This window comes from Rhopalosiphum padi, chromosome 1 (assembly GCF_020882245.1).
Source record: "Rhopalosiphum padi isolate XX-2018 chromosome 1, ASM2088224v1, whole genome shotgun sequence".
NCBI classification, from domain to species: domain Eukaryota; kingdom Metazoa; phylum Arthropoda; class Insecta; order Hemiptera; family Aphididae; genus Rhopalosiphum; species Rhopalosiphum padi.
In genome coordinates, this window is record NC_083597.1 from 18532779 (window position 1) to 18546580 (window position 13802).

A 13802-nucleotide genomic window follows, 5' to 3' on the forward strand; every position below is an offset into this window, starting at 1 on the left:
CATAAAAAAATACTATAAAGTGTAAATCGTGTACAAAATATTTTCTCATGAAAAAATAATAAATACATTTAAAATAAGTTAAATCGATAACTTATCGACGATAAGATATTATATTTCGGCATATTAACGCAAGATTAAATGCACATAGCACCTTTATTGTCAAATTAATATTCGACTGCGGCGATGACAATTTTTATTATTATTATTTATAAAAGATAAAAAGATATTTACAATCTGTATACACAGGATAATACAATGAGTAAATGTGATAACATAGAATACTAGACGTGGCTACGTGGTGGAAGGGAGCGTCCATCAAAACTACCTACTTCCAATTAAAAATTAGGGGGATGGTTTCACAATTAATACCTACGTAAAATAATATTGAGTTTTGTGATCAATATTATTTAAAATACATAGGTTAAGAAAAAAAAAATTAATTTTTAAAAATAAATATTAAGTGTATGCAATTAATGAAATATGCACTTTTCTCCTAAAATTGACGAATTATGTAAAATGTGCGTTTTAAATTTTCGATTTTTAAACTTACCATCGTATAGTTCGAATTCATAGCTTGGTCTGCTATAAGTTGAGAGCATATAGAACAATATGGAACTCCTGCAACTTCTTAGTATTATTTATAATATATTGTTACTTCGTACAATTGTTTCGTAAGAATCAACATATTTTAGAGGATAAGACGAAAAAAAATCGTTGTATGGTGTAATCATTCGAAAATGTTTGAAACATAATTTGTTTTCCTTTAAATTCGCAAATTGGACAACACAATAAAATACAATCGTCCAAATAAATTTTAGTTTTTATACAATACAATATATATTATATTATTGTAGTCACTATAATAGATATCGGATTTCATTGAATCAGATGTCAGACAATCTACAGAGTTCTTTAGTATCCACATAAAATGTCTTCTACTTTCTTCTGCAGGTAAACATTTCGCATAGGGTTTTATAGACCATTGTAATTTATTTATTACGAGTAAAGATTTAATAGTTAAATATAAAATGCTGATCTATAAAAGACATCAGTATAAGTATACAATAACAGGTTTAACTACTGAAAGTAGAAAATAAAATAAAATATACAATCGCGCCGCACAAAAGTTGATCCCAACAATAAACTAATAACATATAATGTCAATTGTATGCACAAGGCCGATTCTGTATACAATAGTATCAGCTTGAAATAATTTTGATTTAAACCTAACATAATTAATACGATATAGCATTACAGTTACTACGATAGTCGATACTATTTGTTATGTTTTGATTGTAAATTTTAACCTACTTTACTTTGGCTTAATAGCAGATGATATACATATACTAGTAGTTGTAGTTTGCGCATATTTTTCAGATCATACATTTTTATCAATTAAAAATTACCGTTCTAGGTTTATGTGTTTAAAACTGAAAAGAAATATCTACGAGAAAATATATTGTAAGTGATTCTACGAAGCGTAACCATCCGAAAGTTTTGATAATTAGATTAGCATTCATTTTCTTTTATTTCGTTAACGAAGCTGCACGCTAGGAAATGTGTAACTATATTATTATATGTATATATATATCGTTTGTTGGTCTAGGTAATGATAAGTATAGCAGTTGTTTTCTCCGGCTTTAAGAAAAAATAAAAAACCGATGACGTATTGTTTTTACATCGAATGCTCCGCAAATAGAACTATCGACGTGAAAACTAAAATAATAATAAATACGATTTTTGATTTAGCGTTTTTAAATGAACAAAATATGTCAGACAGACAGGCCATAATAATAAAAATAATTATATTATAATTATTACAATTTGCAATACAATATATACAGTTTATAAATATTACCATTTTGCAAAGTCTCAATAAGCGTGTATTATTAATTATACGTTATTAATACCAGTGAGAGGATATAATTATGTACATATATATGCACTATTGCAACAGTGTAAATATATACCAATATACATAAACCTACTGCGGCGAACTGTGCTTTGATCTAATAGAAGTCAAGCGTATAGCGTATAATTTAATTTTTATGACGTGTGTAGTTATTATTTCTGTAGGGAATACATTTTATTGAAATGAAAAGAAAAATCAAAAAAATATTTTAAGTTTTTTGGATTAATTACGTATTGAACACCTGCCCTGTGTTATTAATATTAACATGGAAATCGAATGATTTGATTTTAGTCCTACGCATATTCGTGGTAAACATGAAGTTTTAAAATTTTTAGATGCTGCAGTAGCGCATTATTGTCCACGGAAATTATTTTTTTCGTTGTAAATCCAAAGAAATTAATTTTTTTCCCTTAATTTGTTTTTTAATCTTTTATGTTTTATAGGTTCATCATAATAGTGTCACCGCGAATGCGCGTGTACCTTTTCTGCATACGATTTCGGTTGATCAAACGGCAGGCAATCGGAAACATCGTGCGCCGATCGAAGTTGGGCGATTGGATGCTGTTGTACGTTCTCGGCGACAACGTCGATTCTGTCGTGTTCAGAGACATCGTGCACGATTTGTCGCACCGACTGGAGGCGTACCACAACAAAAACTCAACGGTCAGGACGGTGGACGCGTGACGGCGGCGGTGTTTGCCAGTCAACAGTATATATTGTGCTCAAATCGATAACGAATAAACGTAATATTTGGTCAGTATATAATATTGCAATTATATTATGTAGGAAGAAAACGATATTTTCGGAACGTGAGCTTTAACATAAAGATAATAATATTAATTTATTTTTGGAGATATAACCCACTATTTTTATTATCTCCTAATAACCACGATTTCAAATTAGCTTTACGAATATAATCATTATATAAATCTAAATACGGATTTCCATTTCGAGAAGATAAAACTAGTCATATAATATGCTCTTATTTTGGTTTTTATAATTATTACAAATGTTATATATCGACACGTCCGACACTGTGATATTCCATAACTATTAGACGCACCGAAATACATAGTTTGCAAGACTTTAAGCTTTTGAAGATTGACATTTTTTGGAGCGCTCTAAAGGGCATACTATCATAACATATCCATTCCATTGTATTATTATACATTACACAGATTTATGCTGTTCACCTGTTCAACTATATCAAAAGTAATTGCGACTTTTGGTGCTTCTGATTGACAAAATCCTATCTGGTGTATACAATTGACTTAAATTAATATTGTTGTTAGCAAATGACGATTTAAATAGTTTATTTTTTGTTTAATAAAATTCGATTGAGTCTGAGGATGAAAATGACCTACCAAATGGATAATAATAAAAATAAATTCCAGACTATTGAATTTGGATTTTTCACAACAATTCTGCGAGATTTATGATTTTGTTTTTTATTATTTATCTACCTAAGTATATACACGTATAGTTGGCAGAGAATGACGAATGTTAGTTTTTCTTTCTTTTTTTTTGTTTGTCTCGAGTTCATTGTGTTCCGACTACCGATAGTGTTTATTCAAGACGGAGCTGAATAAGGGTTTATTAATAGATCTAATAATAATAATAATGACAACATAAAAAAGGTCTTGACCGAAATTTCATGTTTTATTTTTGCCACAGTCTAAATTTGATATCTCCTGGATCATCCTTTTGTATTCCATGCGGTCTATTTAATATAAGTATACATTGTAAAATAATACATTCTTTCATTGTTTTTATGTATATACGTAAACGTAAAATTGAATTGTAAGTTCTTTTTATTACGTAACATACTAACATAATAAATATATGTCTTTCATTTGCTTTGTTTAATTATGTCAATAATGAGTAAATAGTTTTTTTCCTGACGTGGATAATTAATAAATTACGAGCTTTACGATTATATCCTTTTTCGATATTGTGTTGTTATGAACTTACCTACAGCTAAATATATAAAATATATTATATCATATAGGTACGTGTACTACAAGACACTTGGAGATTTAATAATGTTGTAAACTGTTTATATTTATGTATTTATGGATCAAGCATTTTTACATAATCACACTTACAAATGTTATTTTTTATGTGATCAATCAATGATATTTTTCACCAAACGTTTTTTGATTTGCTACAGAATAAAAAAAATATAGAAAAAATCAATGCCCGTGTTAGGATACTACGCTTTTCAATACATTTCTATATATAACGAAGTACCTATAACCGTATTCCTAAAATTTCAAGTGCGACTCTTCTGTATTATTTTCCATCGTTTATATTATAAGAGAAGTAAATTCAAGTTTATCCTTGAAAGTATTTTATCTGATTGCAAGTCATAAACCTACAGATTTTATTATTAGTAATATTGCGGATAAGTTGTTATTCGCAGGCTACTCGAAGATCATAATATAGACATTTGGAAAAGCTAGAAATTTGTCCACACATCAGTAAAACATTTTATTAAACTTTATAATTTTAGTCTTTTTGATTTCGTGGAGTAGGACAACTTGTGAGCAGTCAATGTATGTGTATAAAAAGGACAAATGTCGTCAGCCCCTGGGCTTAGAGTGTTGTTATTATTTTAGGTCGGGACTATCGAGTGTATATTATTGTGTTCATGGTTCACCAATATATGCCACTTTCATTGTTTTCAAAATATTTTTGTCTCATGATTTCGCCTCGAACTTTGTTATACCTCACGGTTATCTAACCATAAGGTTTTCAAGGGTTCAAGCACCAAACCGGTTCGGTAGTAGGAGTTATTATTACGCTCAATGCTCAAATGCCGCGTGAGTCCACAGACGCTTGTTTGTACGTATATCGTAACAATAGTCCAAGGACTGAACCGTAGCCGCATTCTTCAATAATTATTTATTATTATCGAGTCGGCGTGAATAAATGTGTATCTGCGGACATAGGAGTTTTTACAATAGATAGATATTGACGTCGGACGGCGCTTGATTCAAAGCAAACACGTTTAGTATACAGACATATATAATAGACGCACGTAACATTTGATTGAGCAATACATATCGTTAAGCATCAATTGATATTTTTTTTTCCTTTGAATTGTAGACGTATATTTTTTCCTCTCCGAGCATGTGTGTAAATAATTGTTATTGTGATAAAAATGAATAAGGTTTACATAATTATTATTATTTTTATGCTATAACAGTCAACTATAGGCATCGCGACGACTATGCCTTTTTACAGCCGATCTCTACTCCATCTAATAACCCACTGCAGAAAATAACATACGTATTATTTGATAATATATTGCCACGAACAACATTTTTATTAGTTTCCGTCAGAAATATAATTTTATTTTTTTTGCCATCGAAGACCTTTTTAATTTTTTTCATTGTACCCATAGAAAATAGACGACAATATCTTAACCGAACCACTTAACGGTTCTTCGACTTTTTAAAACTACGAATAGGATATTTTGAAAATTTATTTTGTCATCGACACATTGCTATCAACGACGTAACTTCTATTTACGGCTGAGAATCGTTTGAAAATAGAATATATTTTATTTAGTATAGTGCTGTTTGTAATACATTTAATAGGCATTCTGAATTTTTATTTTCACTCTTGAGCATAGTTTAATTACTTTAATCTAAACTATTATATTATATATGTATATGTATATACATTATGTAGGTAAGCCATAGTAGGCCCGTTTGACCGAATTACCGTGATCGACGGAAAAAAGTGTGCCGGAATATATATTATGTTCCCAATATCGTTATTGTATTCGGTTAAACGAGTAATTAGAGTAACTTCATCAAGGTCTGATAACTGAAATCGGCTCGTGTGTGTATGTGTAATTTATAGCAATTAACAGCGCGTTGCATTCGAACGAATAACTTAAACCGCGGCGATGCAACCTGTGGTTTTCGTCTTCTATACGTAATAGTAATATATGTAATGCGCACATAGGCGCAAAAAAAAAATGGACCGTAACGAGCGTTTATTACAGTGCAATATAAATAGTCAAATTTACGCGATAAATAAAATATACGCGCGAAGAACTAAATATTTAGACATAATTACATAAATACCTATGTCGTTTTGATTGGAATCTATTTAAAATTCGTATGAAGTTTTTTTCAGTTCCATAACTATACAGTCTATATATTATGAGTTTAATGAGTATTGCTAAAATTATACCGGATGATTATTTTAAGTGCATTTTTGGTATTCATTATTACAAAAAGTATTAAATGTACCAGATTCATATTTCTTCAATTTCCTGGTTAGAATATTTATAATTATTAGGTATAAATGTTTAAATAACTTAAAGCAACTTCCATTTCTTTAATCCATCAACTCGAGTACGTAGATATATTTACTTAAAGATTTTTAAATAATACAGCGAATCATTTATTTTCTTCAATGTTCAATATTCGTTACTAATTTTAAATGCGTTTTTCGTTAAATATAAAAAAAGCGAGGGCCATTGTTAGTATAACGTAAAAAATAATCATTGAGAAAAAAAAATAGTGAAAACACTAAATCGATCCTACACGAAAAGAACTGATGCGTACGTCATGAAAAAATCACAAATTGTGAATAAATTTAAATTTATGTATCGCAACCGAAAGTCGTTCCGGGACGGAAAGACTGGATGTCGTCCAACCGCAGCTGCAGTTAGCTATGGAATAGGTATATACTCGTAATATTTACGCGTCTCGTCAAATAGCAATTTTTTCCGACGACGACACATTATTATTTTGTCAGTTTTCTAAACAGTTTGTTCAACTGTTACGTCGTTACACGCGGGTCTATAATTATTATAATATATTATAATATATGACGACGTTTGCCGCTGTGGAAACGATATGGTATTTTAGCGACTTTACCGCTGCAGCACGAACGCACTGAACTGGCACCGGTTTCGGTTTGTGCGAAAAAGTTATTTTTGAGCGAGTATCGCGATTAGCGGGTCGATTTCAGCGTTTACGATCGTGCCATTAAGGAACGGTTTTTATTGTCATAATATATACAGTTATTCACGATGCCGAGCTTTTTGATGTTTGGACGTTTAAATAATAATAAAACGATTTTTTTTTCATTTGGAAAGCTATCAATGACACACACACACGCCCTTCATATATAATATATCAAGCATTTAGTCTTATAAACACGTTTCCGGAACAACGCATGCACCGCGCAAACGGAAACGATTATTCGAATTTGTTTAACGCTTTCCCGGAATCACGTTCGGTACGGTGCCCATTAGCGAATTTATCACAGAGACCCTTAGAATATCCTTGGACGCGTGGCAATGTATATTATAAATATAATGCAGTGCGAGGTACGATTTGCACCACGCCATGTGGTTAGAATTTTCTCCCATCCGGTATGATCACGCGTACAACGATGTCGCGCGCGTGTGATACATAACAACAACAATAATAATAATGTCGTTTTTACGACGAATGTTAGCGATTTTTCCTTCGCCTGCAGAATTGAAATATAAAATTATGAATAGCTGGAATATTTTTTCTCAATTGAATAATTTTTAGGTTTTTGTAGTCTAATCAGCTTCGCCGATTATGGTGGTGACACATTGAACTATCCCGGTCAAAATATCCCCGACAAAAATCCCAAAAATAAAATATTCCCGCAAAAAATATTCTATGAAAAATTATTCCACGTAAATGTTAATTCATATTTAAATATTTTTATAAAAGTTACATAGATACAAACAATTATTATTAACATTTATAAAATACAAAAAAATTAATTAAAAAATGTTTAAAAAAATATTAAAATCATATTGTAATATTATATTTTAATATATTGTATATAAAATTACCTATTATAAACAGTTTTACCTACTAAAATAATTTAATTTAAGGCTATTAGCTCACGAAACGCGTTGTAGGTAATGATATTATAAGATGACACTACGACATTATAAAAATAACGAATAACACTAACTAACTATAGATAAAGTTCGATTATTATTTCTAATTGCAATTTTAATAATAAAGATTAACATTTTAAGTTAATATTTACACGGGATATTTTGTTGTCGAACTGCAGATTATACCTATTACTTGTATTTATTGACAATATACTACACTGATAGCCGAAAATCTTTTTAATTTCTGTTAGTACAATATATTATTTTGTAGAAAGTTTTAAGAAGTGTATCATACTACAGTTACTACTTACTTGTACGTTCATTTCAATGTAAACTATATATTGAACAATTTAAACTTTTAAAGTATATATAATATAAGATGTTTATTCTGTTTATCGTCGAATCGAGTCGACTGAATTGTGTATCATCATAAAATATGATAATTTGTATAATACTGTCAAAGGAATTCGGAATATAGATTTTGGCTAAAATAAAGCGAAATTTTAGGTTTATAAATATAAAATAGAATTTGATTATCGTCCAAAATTTGACCGCCAATTTATTACCGTTTTCTCGGAAGCGACAGGGGGAATTAGAATGAATAAGGCGATATCTTAAAACAAAGTTCGCCTCGACAACATCGTCGGTCATGCGGCTGTTTCACCATTACCAGACCATATTTTTTTAACGATCTGAATTTATGTCCTTTTGACTGTTTGCGGCTCGATGTACACATATCATAATATACAATATACATCATACATATAATATATATAATAATTAATAATAGTATGTTGCGATATGTTTCGGTTTATATTTTAACATGTCTGTATGGATACGCACCCGGATGTCAATATATATAGGTACGACTGCTGCAATATTAGTACTCAGGTTTGAGTGTAAATAACCTTTATACTTATCAGCGGTTTGACGAGTGGTAATTTAGCTACCCTTACACTTACACCCACTCAACTAGTTTATTTTTATTTTTATGATTTTTTTTTCAGGGAAATATAAAATAACACTCGGCATCATGGCCATTGGGAGTTACTTTATTTTTAATATACTTATACAAATATTTTTGTATTAGTGAAAGTGACATTTTTTTTTTTTTTTGATTAGTACTTTAGTATTATACAATGCAAAATTAAATTATATATAATATTAATAACACGTATAGGCGTAACTAGTCCTTATAGTTAGACAAGGACTGGATTTCCAAAAATGTTTTATAGCAAATTTTTTTTTAATTAGATTACCTATTATTTATGGTTTCTTTTGATGTTTATAACTGACTCTTGAATTATTATTCGTTTATATGAAACATTATACTTTTTTTACACTGTCGAAATAGTTAAGTTAATACTAATATGTTTATAGGCACATTTACCAAAAAAAATTGGGTGGCTGAAGATCATCCCCTAGTTATGCCTGTGAATTAAAATTAATCATAATGATAAATTTCTATAGATTACACGTTTTATTAATTTATCTAAACATTTAAAATTTTTTTTTGTAGGAAGTATACGATGTTAGGTAATGGAAAATTTAGTCCTAGGCTTTTGAATAAACCTTCGGATAATTTGTTTCCATTTCTTGCTTCATGGTATGTGTATCACATTTGGTAAAAAATAAAAATGTGTTTAATCAAAAGTTTGACACCGCTGTCATATTTTATTATTATTTTCGACACTAATACCATCGTTTAGTTGCCAGTTTACAATCCGTCATCGTCTGCGTACTCTCATCGTACCTATATAATATAAGTGCGCGGAATACCGTTTCAGGAATATCGTTTTAAAGTAATATACTATATTATTGTATATTATTATTATGTATATAAATATTGTCGTCAAATATTTTTTTTTCAAACGAATTTGCCGCGGTTTTAATTTTACTTCCTAGTTTGGGCTTCATTATTCTTTTTAAACATAATTATATTGTTGTTGTTCTCGAACATAACAATCGATGTGTATAGAAATGTGACAAACGTGTAGATATTATACCATATTACAATGGATCCATCACAGGAGACTGCTACTATCTTTCGGCGTTCATGAATACCGTTTTTTTGTTGAGAAATTTTAATATTATAATAATAAAAAATAAAAGCGAACAAACGAATAAAAAACCAATTCAACGCAACACCAGGTTTATGAAAATATTTTTTCGTCTTTACTTTAATAACGCCTTATTCCTTTACACATTTAGTTATCATATTATTATCATCGTATATATCTTTGATTTTTCTTTTGAGATCAGAGTAATTTATATCATGTGGTAAATCTTATGAAGTAGATTACTTAAAATCAAACAAAGTTTCAATCAAATTTGCACATAAATAATTAGAAATTATTTGTCCACTGATCATAGTACACGACTAAGAGACGTATTTATATATGGAAAACAAAAAAAATAATAATAGAATTACCTCGTTTTTAATTTAATTTGTTTTATTGCTCAGTTCTTGCAAGGAACAGTGCTTATTTAATTTCGAATTATATTTACCACATAATTTCACGCTGTGCTCGTGCGTTATTATTATTCTTTAAGAGTTATCCCCCGCACAAATGATAATAAATTATGAATATATATAACTTAACAATTTAAAACAGCGATGATGATCGCATCGCTGACGGAGAACGGATGTAATATACATAAATACATAATATCATAATTCCGCGCATTACAAATTTATTCTGTCGTTCATCCGATGCGGCGTGGTGCCGAGGAATTTTTTTTGCTTTCCACGCGTGCACGCGTCTATATTTAATCCGATGACACTATATAGGAACTTGTTTAATGGTCCACTATAATATTATAGTGCAGCATGTTTATTGTTTAGTTTTTATATTTTATAGTCGTCTAATAACAGCCACATGGCTCTATCCAGTGCGTCACAAATAGTGTTTATCAATTAAGGTAATCAAATGCCGAATCGACCGTGCCGGAACTTTGGTGTGAGAATGTCGTACTTAAGCGATTTTTACTTCACGCCATCGGTCACTGGTTTTATTAGATCACTGAAATACTCGTGTATTAATTTCGTGTACAGCGCCGAATGAATATGACATAAGACATTTGTTAAATTGTGTCATATAGTATACCGAAAGTTAAGACGGTGTAAATGATACATTATATACATATGTATATAATGTAGATGTCGGGAATGTATCGGGTCGACGTCATAATATATGCAGTATAGTTAATTTTTGTTTATTTTACAACTGTCCCGAGAAAGAAACCACACATTTTATTATAATATGTTATCGTTTATTATTAATACGATGTAATAATAAACGATCCGTAGGGGGCCGGGGAACGACTATTACAGATAGATGAGGTAGATATAGATAGTAAGGCGACCTTCGAAAAAGTAAAAGCGGACGTTGCTCAACAGCGATGTATAATGATATATAATACACTATACTAGTATCGTTTAGACCCATTCGGTGTATAATAATATATTGTAGATTTATATTATGTAGATCGGCCGCCGTCCGGGTCTTCGCGTGTTTGGCCGGACCGAGTATGACGGTTTACGAGGACATAAAAAAGAAAAAAACCAAAAATGTATTTAGATTACGCAATGCGTGTTTTGAAAATGAAGGAAAGAAGTTTTTTTTTTTTATTACGTTCTGCGGTATAAAAATCCGATTATAAAGTGTATAAACGTATACGTCGTATATATATATATATATATATATATATATATATGTCTATTGGTTTATGGTGTACAATGTGCAGGGTTATATTATTATATATTATATCATACACAGACGACCCGCAGGGTGATAATAAAAGATAGAGAAGATAATATAATGTTATTATAAATCAGACGATTCACAAATCACAATAATAGTAATAATAGGTACTGCCTGTAATCTTTGGATTTGTCGGATGTCTTTGAAAACAACATATCATATTTATGGAATTATTGTTGCGTTTTGTTGTTGTTATTATATTATTATCAATTATTATAATTATTATGCTCTACAGTTACAGGGTAAACGACGACCGACTTGCACGCGACTATATTATACGATGACTGTTAATGGATCTCGTCTGCTATGGCTGCGGAGGAGAAGACTATATATTTTAATGTATAGGACGAAGCAGCTGCCATATCGGTTGTCTCGGAAAACAAAGGTCGTCAGACATCAGAACTAACGAACGCGCTTCCTATAGACTCGTGAATTGTCGCCCAAACGAATTGTTAAAAAATATATATATACATTTGTAATCTTTTGGTTTTAGAATTTCTGTTGATGAAAAAAAAATGAAGAACAGCAATGTATCAACAAAAAGACGTTTTGATTTTTTTTGATAAATCTCCCAAAATGGCTCATAGCTTATATTATGTAATTGTAATTGTAATTATTAATATTATTAAATAATATGACAATGTGGTAATAATTAGACCCCAAATATATCCCAATTAAGTATGAGTAAATATTGTTATTACTAAGATTTTATTATATATTACATAAAATACTATTTTCTAAAAGAAGACAATAGCAACTATTCATTTAAAATGTCTAAAAATGTTATAAGTAAAATATATTATACTTAAATTATTGCAGATGTTTATTTTGGTTGTGTTAAAAAATAGTTTTTTTTTAATTTTAAAAATGTACTTGTTTATACTTAGGTATTTATTATACAAGTATCTACACGTATAGATTTTCATAATTAGAAATTTCAGGTTTCAGTTAATATTGTTATTTTATACTTGAATTTTTAAGATTTAAAAAAAAATACTTTGCGACTGTAAAATTGAAATACTTTTATATATTATGTATGTACTATTCTAAAATAAAATCTTAATTTATACATTTATTTTGGTCATAAAAGTAAAATATATATATTTGTCTGTATCTGTTTGTATTTTATTATAAGTTATTTAGATTCAGATTGTCATTAATTGCATATAATTTTAAGTATAAGATTATATCTGCAGTTCAAAAACAAACCTATAAAACCCAAAATATTTACTAAAAAATATAGTTTACAAGTTAGGTATAAAAAAATTAGATGAGGGGTTTTTGCTTTATAATTTCAAAAATATTGCAGTTTTGATGACAGATAGTTACAGATTGATTATTGAAAATCATTGCGTATCGAAATCTTTTATTTATTGAATTGTTTTAACTTTTAATAAAATTAATAAAATAATTCCTTTGGAAAAAAATCACTTGTTTTACTTTTAATAACGCAATTTTACAATATTTTTAAACATATTTTAGTAGGTACTGCACAGTTTAAATTTGTATATTAAATATTTCATATAATCTTACTTTGTGACCAAAATAAATGTTAAAATTAATGTTAAATTTTAGAAAAGGATATAACATTGTGATAGTTAAATCTCTTGTGTATTTTTGTATGTTGTTCTTAAAAAAGTATAATATTGGTAATACCATACGTCATGTAAAACCGATGATTAACCGAAGCACGAGTTTTGTATTTTTAATAACTAATACAGTAGGTACCTGATCTTAAATTGTTATCTTATCATACCAAAACACGCGTTTAGGAAATCATGAAAATTCCTGTAATTCCCGCAGCGTCTCTCGGATACGTATATAACGCAATTACACGTAATATTGACTACGCACTGTAAACGTGTGTGTTTACATATGAAAACGCCGTTTTTAACGACGATAATTACAAGTGGCGACGATTGAAAATCATATAATAAGTGTAACGCGCGTGCAAATATAATAGGCAGGACGCGGATAATAAATCGTGACAATAACGCGCCGAGTTTCGACTGCGCACAATAAATCGTGATCGTTAATAACCGTAATATTATTTATTTATTTGTCGTCGCGTGTACCTATATAATATAGGTAATAGAATTGATAATAGGTACTCGTTATTAAACGGTGTCGCGGTAGCCGAAGACGACGCAAATGCGTTTTGCAACGATTATTACAATAGTAAAATATATAATTATTAATTGTCATGTGTTCGTACATC

General features: G+C 29.5%; 1 protein-coding gene across 5 annotated transcripts in view; it reads left to right on the plus strand.

Moving 5' to 3' along the window:
• The window catches only part of LOC132932283 (innexin shaking-B), a 44213-nt gene extending 30941 nt beyond the window's left edge, over positions 1 to 13272 (plus strand). For 4 of the 5 annotated variants that reach the window (XM_060998579.1, XM_060998577.1, XM_060998581.1 and 1 more), the window contains exons 5-6: positions 2356 to 2665; positions 11820 to 13272. In XM_060998579.1, the coding sequence (XP_060854562.1) occupies positions 2356 to 2596 (241 nt within the window). In that variant the 3' untranslated portion in view covers positions 2597 to 2665; positions 11820 to 13272. The remainder of the gene's footprint in view (positions 1 to 2355; positions 2666 to 11819) is intronic. The other variant, XM_060998582.1, reaches the window with a different exon arrangement.
• Positions 13273 to 13802: the final 530 nt, after the last annotated feature.